Source organism: Strigops habroptila, chromosome 14 (assembly GCF_004027225.2).
Source record: "Strigops habroptila isolate Jane chromosome 14, bStrHab1.2.pri, whole genome shotgun sequence".
NCBI lineage: Eukaryota > Metazoa > Chordata > Aves > Psittaciformes > Psittacidae > Strigops > Strigops habroptila.
Genome location: NC_044290.2, coordinates 8,304,187 through 8,316,284, shown reverse-complemented (window position 1 = coordinate 8,316,284; position 12,098 = coordinate 8,304,187). Strand labels below are relative to the sequence as shown.

The 12,098-nt window shown below is 44.8% G+C and overlaps 1 protein-coding gene across 1 annotated transcript; it reads right to left on the bottom strand.

The window, feature by feature from the left end:
* Nucleotides 1–5,725: 5,725 nt before the first annotated feature.
* LOC115616862 (meteorin-like protein) lies at nt 5,726–9,497 on the bottom strand. The gene is made up of 3 exons (XM_030506652.1): nt 9,088–9,497; nt 8,398–8,457; nt 5,726–6,063 (listed from the first exon to the last, which is right to left on the bottom strand). The coding sequence occupies exons 1-3, from the start codon at nt 9,419–9,421 to the stop codon at nt 5,747–5,749; spliced, it is 711 nt and encodes a 236-aa protein (XP_030362512.1). The 5' UTR covers nt 9,422–9,497; the 3' UTR covers nt 5,726–5,746.
* Nucleotides 9,498–12,098: the final 2,601 nt, after the last annotated feature.

The window sequence follows — 12,098 nt, the reverse complement described above, 5'->3', positions numbered from 1 at the left end:
AAGCCTCTTCAGTACAACTGAAGTGTTAATACTCTGCTAGTAACTATGTAAGCTGTACTGGTTTTAAACAAGATATAGATTCAAGCATGTATTTTAATTATATTTCTATTTTTAATACTATAAAAACCCCAACTTATTCAGTCTAGAAAAAACCCTAATCCTGGTATTAATGAAGCCGTGAGGATTTGTAATGATTTGCATATTAATGTACAAGCTAGAGTAAATGGAGAAATGCTTGCCCACAAAATAATCTGTTTAAATTTAATCTTTTCTTCAATGAAACACAACAGTGATATACTGCAGTATAGAAAAAGAAATGCTTATGCAATTATAGACCTGTTGATTGTACTATCAGCTATGTACTTCATACATATACTTCAGTAAGTACACTCTATGTTAGTTCATGTAGATGTGTCAGCTAGACATCCTTGTCAGGGCCAGAGACACAGAGTTTATGCCATCTGTTCTGTGACTGTGCCTGTAACTGTTTTAGAAGCTGACTGTTGATCTTTCTAGCTCTAAAGTGAATGAATTGTGGTCCTCTCAATAAATACTCATGGTAAACCCTAACTCTAAATGTGTTGTTCTGTGCTCAAAATCGAAGCAAGCAGTAAGGAAGGCAGAAATAAAGATCTACAGTGTACAAACAACAGGGGTTTTACTGCATAACTCACTGAGTTATATGAGAACTGGGGAAGAGAGAGCTGCATAGGCTGGGGTATCCTCCAGAGTTCCCAGAGTCAGACATCAGTATTGCTTGCTCAGCGTGGCAGGTAGCACAAAAACTAGGGGCAAGAAAAAATAGTTCTCATCTTCACTAACTACATGTCTAAGAGGTCAATTCTCTCTGCCAGAGTTTGGCCTCAGTTTCCAAAGACAGACAGACAAGTATTTTGAGTCTGCATAAACCTGACTGTGACTACAGCCTGGGTCTTAAGCAGGTCCTGAGACCCAGAGAGGTCAGCATGCTCATCACTCACACAGCGTCTGTTTTCTTACTTTCAATGCAATTTCCTCTTGATTTTCACAGCAGAAGGAACAACAGACCTGGACTCCAAATCATACTCTCTAAGAATGCATGTGAAAATGTTTATCAGGATGTTTCCTGAGACTTGTTTCTCTTCCTAACTTAGAATTGTATTTGTCTAGAGTTTAACAGATGCTGTTTCCATACCCAGTTCTCACTCATTCCCATCTCTTCCCCGCTTCCCGACTGCCTCCCAGTTGAGTGGCTGCGACTTCTCAAATAATACGTCAGTTAAAAACATGTCACGGTGTGCTCATTGTGGAACTCCTATTCAAAGTCCATGTCATTTAGGCTTTCATTGGCAGCTATTTTGTGCCATTAAAAAGTTCAAGACAGTAATTTGTGAATCTTGCTCAGCCAAGTAGAACTGTGGAAAAAAAGGAGTTATTTCAAAAGTCAATTAATGGTGGTCTGTCAGAGTGCTCCTCATTCAGGTTTTTCGCAGGCCTTGTCACGGGCTCACATCTGTCAGCCCAGTCTTTCCCAGGCTGCTATCAGATGCCGTTACATTGAAAATAATGGGTTTATTCACACCATTTACGGGACTCTGTGTGGCAGACACATTTGTATATCATTTTACGGTGCAACAATTCCATTTACATAAGATATAGGCAATTATGTGAGTCCAGCCAAAGCACTGAGGGAGGGTGGGAGGAACCACCATTAAAATAATAAAAGCTAATTGAAAAGAGGCAGATAATTTAGGTGAAAATACCATCATGAGCAACTCTTGATCCTAAATTAGTTCAACAGGACATTAAGGAGGCGAGTCAGCTGTATTATGTCTGTGTTTGTATTAAACTCCTTCATGTTTTTCAATGTAAGAAAAGAATTTGTACTTTTTACAGCACCTACATTCCATTTTAAAAATAAAGTAGCTCTTGGTGGAGGAAGGAAGTGGGGGTTTTGCTTTAGGGTTAGGTTTTCCCCCCAGTTTATATCTTGAGACAAAACGTAAATGTTAAGTCTGACTGTACTAATTACAGGAGCACAAATTACATCGCTCTAAATGATCACTGCAGATCACTGAAACCAAAACTCATCACTTTGAAATGAAGAAAAGCATTTAGAAAAACTGTAAGTATTCTTAACTCTGACTTGCCAGGACTATTTTGGAAGCCTTGCTAGATTTCAACAGAATGAGATGAAGACCATTAAAAAGGGAGAAAAGATAGACTCTTGGACAAGGGCACAGAAAAACCTATTCCTCTTCCCATGTTGAAGTTAAGCAGACAAATCTCAGTGCAGAGTGAGCTCGTAGGAGAGGTGTTACAACATGGGCTCCCTCACTGACAGCAGAAGGTATGAGATACTTGAGTCAGGGGCAAAGCTCAGCATGAACCCCCAGTTTCAAGGCTTTGGCTCACAGCTCTTACGCCTTCCCACTAGAACCCTCAAGGTCTCTGAAGGCCACGACTTTGCCATTTTGTGCTGTGACAGAACACTTATTGTCCTATTTGGTTGTACAAACAAGGTTCTTTTCCTTTTGTCTGAGACAAAACTTGAGCTTACATTGCAGCGAAAAAGACCAAAACATTTACCTTAAAAATAATAATAGGATTAGAGAAAGGGAGTGAATGAATCAAACCTCTAACACAGGGAATAAGCCGGTATTCATGTAATTCATTTCCTCCAGAATGGTGTGTTGAAAATTCAGATCATTTGAAACTGCACAGAAAAGGTAAGGTAGACACAAGGGAAAGACCAGCTGCATTCAAAAAGGGACAAATTCACTCTGGCATAAGCAGGGGAAACCTCATTCAAATCAGTCAAGAAGACTTAGCCCGCAGTATCCATTCACAAACCTTTACTTCATGGTGTTGGTCCAGTCAGTCAAAGTCTCATTAGAGATTCTTGTGGCTCTTTTGTCTTTCAATGAGCAAGGGAAACATTCTGTCCCTCTTTTGATTTTCTATCTACACATCAGGCACAAGTCCAACAAAGAACAAACGACTAAGTGCATAAAGAGCCCTGCTGCTTTATGAAATGTTACAGATCAGAAGGATTATGGAAAAGGCTTCACCTCCTTCCTGGAAGAGGCTGAAAGACTGATGCTTGCAGTGCCAGAGTGTCCTGGGTTCAGCAGTAGCAGTCATTTTTTTTAATTCTTAGTAGCTGGTGCAGTGCTGTGGATTTGACTTTCAGCCTGGGAACAATGCTGATAACACCGATGTTTTCAGTTGTTGCTAAGTAACGTTTATTCCAACCACGGACTTTCTCAGTCTCATGCTCTGCCAGGGAAGAGGAGAAGCCGGGAGGAAGCAGAGACAGGACACCTGACCCAAACTGGCCAAAGGGCTATTCCATACCACAGCACATCATGCCCAAAATAGAAACTGGGGGGAGTTACCCAGGAGGCCCAGATGGCTGCTCGGGTTGGGCTGGGTATCGGTCAGCGGGTGATGAGCAATTGTATCCTCTCCCCTTGTTATCTCCCTTATCATTATTGTTGCTGGTGGCAGCAGTAGTGGTTTTGTATTGTGTCTTAGTTACTGGACTGCTCTTATCTCAACCCGTGGGAGTCACATTCTTTTGATTCTCCTCCTCATCCCTCTGGGAGCAGAGGGAGCAAGAAGGGAGGGAGGGAGCGGCTGCGTGGTTCTGAGTTACCGGCTGGGCTTAAACCGTGACACAGAGGGAAAATGTTCAACATGCTTTCCTCAGTAAAGAGAATTAATTGGGTTAAATTCAACCACAGTAAAGAAAGAAGATCACTTGTTTACTTGCAGTTGTTCACAAATGCGTTTTGACTAAAACGTAGGTCCCCCCTGCCTCATACGAAGTCTGGCTCTATCGTAAAGTCAGCACTAATGAGAGCTGTCACCCAAATTCCACCAAGCATTCTCTTTCTGCCTCAACTCTCCATACGTGAAACACTGATCCTGCCCTGCCCTAACCACACCTTCTTGCTGTGGCAATGGTTGTCCACCTTGCCCACTAACAAAGTCACTGAAATTACAGCGTATGACCTGACCTTATGTTACTCTTCAACCACTTTACTGCTCTTGCACTGATTCACATTTTCCACCTTATCCCAACAGAAACACTGGCTGCTTTGCCCTAGTTTACTCATGTCTGTACCTAAAACATTCTCAGTCTTGATGTTGCAAAATTTGCATGAAATGTAAATAGCAGCAGCACAGCGCTCAAACAAAGTTAACACTGACTTTAGCACAGCAGAACTTGTTTTGAGTGTGGGCACTCTATAGATCACTTGTTTTCCCCAGAAAAGTCAGAATATTTGTTTAAAATCTGAAACAAATGAAAACAAAAAGATTTTCTCCAGGAAAGCTTTTTACCCAATCTCTTAGAAAAATTCAGGTGCCTCTACAACCTCAACTCCATGCAATATAGAGAGATTACACTCAACTAGGATTAATATATCCAACATCCAAGATCTCCAATAAGCTCCTCCTTGTTCTCATTGATTGCAAGGATTTCAGGTTGCTCAGTGCAAGGCTGACAAGCTCACAGAGCTGTGGATTAAATCACCAGCTCACATGTGGGTTTTAAGTATGTTGTTTCACTTCACACTGGGTTACTTTAGTTTTTCAACCACACATTCACTAAACTACTTATCTGTTCTGAAAAGAACACATTATTTCAAAGTGATGATGCTCTAGGAAAGCAAATATCAATTATGACATTAAGGCTGTAAGAAATGGCCATGGCCTCTATTAAAGGCAAAACCCCACACAAGTTTGACACATACAAATACACAAATCAGGAAGAAATTCAGTACCTCTGATCTATACCAAGAGAATATATTTTATCTCATATTTACAGTGTAAATACCAACCAAAGAAGAAGAAACCATTTAAAAGCTCAAGTGTAGCATTGATTTCCAGCTCTCAAAACTGAGTGCTTGGATATCCTTCAATACTTTACAATACTTTACTTTGCTTAGGTCTTTCCTGATGTGCACTCATCAGTACCTAGAGCCAGTTGCGGGGCCAGCACTAGGAATACCCAGTATTACATTCTCATGCAGACAACACTACAACCAAAACTCCTGATTATCCCAATGCATTTCCCAAAGGCCTTTTCTCATCCGGTAGTGGTACAGTGATAGTGTCCCCATTGGCTAAAGTGCAGCATCCCTCACTGGCCTGTTCGCATGGGGAGCAAAATCAGATGCTGTCAACTGTGCAGAAATCAACAGAGTGCTGCAGAATTATGTCAGCTGTGATTGTGCCTCAGAGGGTTAGTTAATCTCTCTGCTACCACACAGCAGGCAAAAAACCTGGCAAACCTGCCAACTGCCTGAAGGTTTAGTAACTATGGCTAAGACTAGAGTTAGCATTCATTAAAAAGTAACACCAAAAGAACGAACCATTCAGAAAGGAAATCAAGTAAAGATGGGGGAAGAGAGAAAAAAAATCTAGAGGAAAAGCACATAGCATGTACACAGAGCAAAAGGTGTTAGAGAGTTCTGTAATACTGAGCACAGGCTGCTTTCTAACCACAACAAAAGACAACCTTTCTTCTCAAAATTCAGTTATTTTGTGATGCAAAGAAGATGTGAAGAAGAAAGTAATGCAACTAATGAAAATGTGGATTAAAATTTAGAGTTTACAGGGCTCACAGAGCCATTATCTTCAGGAGATTCTCCAGGCCCCAGTTCTGGTCAAATTGTTAGCTTTAGTCCTTGGGTTTAATCTACTTCAGACTCAGTATCCAAAACCCGGGCTGAAAGTCTCAACTCTGGTGTCACTCCTGTCAGTTGAGCTGGAACTCACAAGGGTTGGCTCCTCTTTCCCTTGCAGCCCAGTAAATGAACATGAAATCTTTAAACCGAGGAGCACAGCCCAGCCAAGCTTCACCAAAATGTTCATTTCCAGTGAAAAGGAAATCTCCACCTCCCTTCTTCACCTTGCATTGCAGCAGGGTCCGGATAGGGCCTCGCCATTCACCACTTGCTTCATCCTGCTGGAAAATCCTGTTTTTCTGCCTGTAGACTTTGTGGACGCTGACATCAACCTGTGACATGTGGTTCTCTGAATCGTGGGAAACATTTCGGATAGATCCTTTCACCACTAGATGTGAAGAAGACAGGAGTTGGTTATGCAGCAGCAGGGAAGTAGTTCAGGTACCAGGACCTCACTGACTGAAACAATTGGAGAAACAGGTTTGTTGTGCAGTTTGTGCCCCTGCCACCTAGAGGTGGATGTATTTCTGATCTTACAGCGCATCCTTCACACAGAGGATCCCTACGCAAACAGTGCCAGGTGCTTGGAAGCATGCTTTGTGACTACTCACTGAGGAAAAAGCATGTAACATGCTTGGTAATGCAGAGTAGCAATAAAGGATGAAAAAGCACATGAAAAAGGTCAGCTCAGGGATTTGTTTGTTTCAGTCTGTGTTCCAAGACAATGACTGTCACAGGCCACCTCCTTCCTGTCTCCAGGCGACTCTGAAGCTTTTCCTTTGACAGGAGTAGCAGATGTTGATCCCAGAGCTTGTTCAGCATTCTTCATTTAAAGGCTTGGCACTTTTTTCCCCCCTCAAATGTCATCCATCCACCAAAAGACACTGACAACATGCAGAACTCTTAAAGCTTTGAAGGCTTCTTTGAAGCCTTATTTAAAAATCACACAGCATACATGTACCTCCTTCTCCCAGAATTATCCTGGGAATGAAAGCATAACAAGCTATAGTCTTCCTGACTGAAAGCATCCTTTGCATCAACCGTGTGGAGAATGAAACATCCCATCTGACAGGCTTTTGCTGTCCTGAAGCCATCTCTCTCATTCTCACCACCTCCATTTTTCACAGCAACCAATTATTCTTCTACTAACTGAATTAATTTCAATCCCATATCCAGAGAAGGCTCAGAAACATGCCACCATGTGAGCCAGGAGCTCTTGAGCAAATGAGAAGTTACCAATGCAATGGGAACATCACCACACTTCTGCCACAAAACTCTTCCATTCAGGCACAGAGAAGTCAACAACCCAAGAGGCAGATAAAGCTTATTTCTGGCATTTCTGAGAACCTCCTCATTTAATCCAGTTTCCAAGGGAATCCAGAATTTTGTGTAACAGATGTCTCTGCTGTCTCCCTCTGTGTCATCAGCTTTAACCAGATGCAGTCAAGTCTACTGACAAGCTATATTGCCCTTGTTCCTGGTGCTCCATGTTGCTCCTGCACTGCTCAGGGCCTAGTGACTGTAGACCTCCATCTTAAGAGTAACTATAAAGCCCCCATTCACCCCCAGTGTCATTTACACTTTCATTAGTAGCTATTTTCTCTAATCAAAAAAGTTGATGATAGCGATTTGTGAGCGCGGGGCAAGGAAGTCAGGCCATAAATAGAGTTGGTTCAAAGGGCTATTTCTTCTGCTCTGTTGGTGCTGTAAATGTAAGTGCCCCCCATTGTATGCCTGGGCCTCCACATCTGTCAGTCTCTGGTCTTTCAGGCAGTGCAGAGGGAGAGCACCTCGCATGGGAACTGACAACTTCATCAAGAAGAAACAACGTGCTGGATTGCATCAATTAGTTTAGAAGAGGAAGGAAAACTACCATCTAAGGAGCACTCTGCAGAAGCATGCTCTACACTCTGTATTTGTATTAGCACCATGATGTTGGCATTTGATTTTATTAGTAGCCTTGAAATATGGTAACCCCTAATAGGAAAGCGGGAATTTGGTGGGGGTGTTTAAACACTGAATAAGGGTAAATATAGTTCACAGTTTTATTTCTTTATGTAGGTACATTTACAGCACTATAGTTGCAGCCATGTGGAGAGACAGCTCTACAGTTTTAGGTATTGGACATAATCAAAGAGGTACAAATTTTCATGTGCAAAGCTATGGGAATATAATGAACAAACCATGATCAAAAGAAAATAAATACACTGCATTACTAAGTAAAGAAAATCTAAAAAGCTTTGTCACTGAAGGAAATTTAAACCACCTGAAATCCTCAGCTAAGTTACAAACAACTCACTACCCGTGTAGAAGAAGAACTAGGAAGGATGTCAATTGTGAGGGAAAAGAAAGGGCACATTCATCATTGGGGGATGAAGGGAATAAAAAGGAACATACCAAGCACATAGAACCTGTGTGTATGTGTGTCCACACACATGTAACTTTGCTCTATGTGAGAGCCAGCAGCACACTTGTAAGAATTACTTTCAGTTGAGTTTTAGAACATATTCTTTCTGCCTGCGGGAAATGAGGACCTTGAAAGCAAGCTTGTTCCTTCTGGGTTTCATTCCCCCCCCCCCATTCAAATTCTTTTTCACACTAGTGAAAGCCAGTTTCTTTCTCAGGTCACAGAGCATCGTCATGATGTTATTTTAAGAAGCAAATAAATCCAAATAGTCAATGCATAATTAAAGGCAGAAAAACTTGCACTTGTTCAGCTTACCAAAGTCACTGCTGCAAACGGCCATGAGAAGTTCCACGTTGTCACAAGGACGGCACATAACTAGGAAAAAAAGAACAGTTGGTTACTGATAATACCATACTATGTCTCACTGCTGAAGGACTGGTGCATTATGAGAGGAAATAGGGCAGAACTACTTGGCTAAAGAGCATTACGATCAGCTGCAAACCAAAATTCTTGTTATGCAATACAAATAAAGCAAAGAAAGGATTATGTTGCTGTAAGAATAGGAAAGAAAGGTAAATGAAGTTCCAAGCAATTTAGATGGCTAATCCCGTTTCCAAAAGATCATTCTAAGTTCCAGTGACCGTCTTGAGGCCTTGATGAATTTAAATCCCTTCTGAACATGGGATTTAGGCTCCCTAAATCCACTCAGGTGTTCTCAGTGATGGTACTGCCCAGAGGCTGGAGACACCCATGGTCACAGTGCCTATGTCCAGGACCCAGCTGCCTCCTAATAGAGAGACAGAGTTTCTCTACATTGCAGCATTCCCTCCCATGCCTACAGGATGCCCCTCACAGTGGAAATCAGAAGGGCCACACTTGCAATGACAAACCCCTCATCCCAAAACAGCTCCTATCACCAGGGCCGCATGGGCAAGGTCAATGAATATCGGATGCTACCTTGGATATGCCCCAGCACTCTCGCCCTGAGGCTGGACCTGCTCTTACCTTCGACCAGTGCCATCTTTTTGAAGTCAGGGCCCGCAGCGCTCTGGTTGCTCAGCAGCTCATACTGGAAGCTGGCTGTCCGGCGGCTGATGTCCCTCTGCGGGCTGGCCTGCAGGAAGAGGGCCACCCGTCGTGGCGTGTGGGCACTGAAGCAAGACACGTGGTGGGGTTGAGCCCCTTCTGCCTCGCTCACCACCAGATGCAGCTGCCCAGCACGTTCCACGTAGATGCTGGCACCCTGGAAGTCACTGGCGGGCTTGATGCAGACAGTGGTGTGGCGGGCACTGGAGAGGTTGGGCTCCAGAACGACACGCAGGGCTCGTGCTGGGTACATCCACTCCAGGGAACCTTCGGTGCAGCGCAGATGAACCTGCTCCACTGTGCGGGAACGGGGCTCCCAGTTCAAACCACTGCCAAGACAACACCCCAAGTCCATCACCAACTACAGGCACAACAGCTCTGTTGGCTGCCAGAGCTGCAGCTCCCGCTCCTAGCTCCGACTCTGCCCTAATGATAAGCTAAACTTCCTCCAGCTGGGCTGCAGGGCAGCGAGGGCACTGCTCACACTCAGTGCTGCACCAGGCTGTGCGGAAAAGGAGCCTCAGCCCCTTCTGCCTGCAAATCCATGCTTGGATGCCTGCAGCATACAGAGAAATGAGAGAGCAGCTTCTCTCTGCCAAATAGCAACAAACTTTTCCATGGCCACCACTTGGCTCCTCAGAAAATCCCACCTGTAGGTGTGTGGGGCTGAGAGCCCCTGACTGCAGCAGGAGCTGCACAATGAGCACTGATGTTACGTCTCACAAAATTGTTTAAAGCCCAACATTTCCAAAATTATTTTTAACGTTTCCAATAAGAATTCAGCAGGAAAACGTTTCTAATGAAAGCAGGTGGGGCTGCCCCTGCTCTTCAGCTCTCGCTCAAGCTGGTGCACTATCACTGCCTTCAGGAAAGTTACTTTTGCTTATTTACGAAGATTAAATCTATTAAAAGAAAAGGAAATGATGCCAAAACGCAGAAGAAAGGGTTATAATTTCAGATAAAGCTCTGATAAGTGTTTTCCTGTCAAAGGCACGAAAGGAAAACCTCTGGCGAGGCAGAGCTGCCGCCTGCCCTCCCCTGCTGCAACCGGCCGGTCCCTCAGCGGCAACCGGGACACGCCGAGGATGGAGCCGGCGGTTAAGGGGTCGGGTCCGGTGCTCCCCCCATTGCCGTCCCGCTTCGCTCCCGCCTACCTGCCCCTCCAGCTGCAGCGGTCGGCCTGGCCCGGTCGCTGCCCGCCGCCCGCCAGCAGCAGCAGCCGCAGGACGATGAGGGCGGGCGGGCCCCGCGCCGCCGCCATGGCGGGCACACAGGCGCGGGCGGGCGCGGGCCGGGCTATAAGCGCCTGAGGGGAGACGGGACGGGACGGACGGACACGGACGCAAACACTCCCCGTGCCGCGGAGGGGACGGGGAAGCCTGGCCACCGCCCGCCTCCATGGCAGGGCCAGGCAGCCCCCCTTCGCCTCCACAACGTTTAAAAGCGATTCAGCTGATCCTCACGGCAGTTAATGGTGTCGACATCATCAAAGCCAACACTGAACGACTGATGGAGACTCAATAGTTTAGCTTTTGCTGTCACGATGACCTTTTCAGGGGCCCGCGCACAAGGCCCTGCAATTACCACACTAAAAGCCTATCAATAATTACATTTCTATATGCATTGCCCTCCCCGTATATCCATGGGGACACGGGGAGCTGCTCACTGGCAGGTCAGAGCGAGCGAGGCTCTTTGCAGCAGCTCCTTGGCGTGGAATCAGGATTTCGCGGCCGGCCGGGACAATGGTGCTGGGTGCTGCCGGGGCACATGCCGGGACCCGCACGACATTGTTCCATGGGCACCGGGATGCTCCGGCCATCTGTTACCTTGTGGTTAGCAGTGTGTTCTCACATTGCCCACAGATGCACAAGGGAAGGGATGGGAAACGGTTTCGCTGTTGCTTTTCTGCAGTGAGGGCTTTTCCTGAAGTGGGAAAGATAGACATCCTGAAATCAGAGTTTTGGCGGTCAAAATCCAACACTGGATTCCACAAATCTTATTTGGACCCCCACACAACCACTTTACTTTAAATTCACCAAATAGTTTACATTTTTACTTTTATTACCCAAAGACAGAAATGGAATTTCAGTCTTGACTGTGTTTTTTCATGTTCTTCCCCACACATACCTGTATGGTAACTTCTTATGCAACTTTAGGCTAAAGCCTGGCTCAAGTTGGTGCTGTGCACGGTGCACTCCAACAGTACTAAAAACATTTAAAAAGGCATTAAACCTAAATCTTGATTAACATTACTGCCAGTGATCCTCAAAGCTCTATGAAACTATTGTCTTCCCCATCTGTGGAAAAACCTGCTGAATATCTATGCTTTGACCCCAGCTTGAATGGAAAACAACACACAAATAGTCTGTAAAAGGTTTGATCGTGGCATAATGCCGGAGCCAAGAGGCCAGAGCCCATTCTCTCTTTTGTGCAAATGAGATCGGGGAACAGAGGAAAGGGCTCCAGAGGGAAGTGACACTATGATAGAGTGGCCCCGTAGGAGGATTTATTCACTTCCAAAAGCCCAAACCACCCCATCTGCTGCCTCGGGAGAAAGCACTGAGCCACTTGATCTCTGAACCTCTTCCAGTAGCATTTCCCCTTGCCCTGGAAAGCCCTGTGTGGATTTTGCTGACTGCAGCCCTCCCGCCTCCAGTTTACATTAACATCCCGGAACACCAAAACATCTCCCATTAAAACTCTTATCCAGAAATTGCTCTTTACAGATAAGAAAGTTGCAGGCCTATTCCCCCGCTTAGACTAAATAAAGACTGTGCATCACAAACTGTTTTAAGATCCCAAATTACTGACAACATCGGGGAGAAGGAACAATGTAGATGTTTCATCTCACTAGTGCAGTGTGGGGTTTTAAAACCCTTTTAAACATATCATTTATAAAGCCACACAAACTCAGCTTTTGCCCAGGGGTG

Bases quoted from the DNA above. Each gene is read 5' to 3' on its own strand.
- LOC115616862 (XM_030506652.1), bottom strand. From the start codon at position 9,421: ATGTACCCAGCACGAGCCCTGCGTGTCGTTCTGGAGCCCAACCTCTCC. The intron at 8,458-9,087 runs GTAAGAGCAGGT...TTTTTTTCCTAG, and splicing joins AAAGATGGCACTGGTCGAAG to TTATGTGCCGTCCTTGTGAC. The intron at 6,064-8,397 runs GTAAGCTGAACA...CTTCACATCTAG, and splicing joins CGTTTGCAGCAGTGACTTTG to TGGTGAAAGGATCTATCCGA.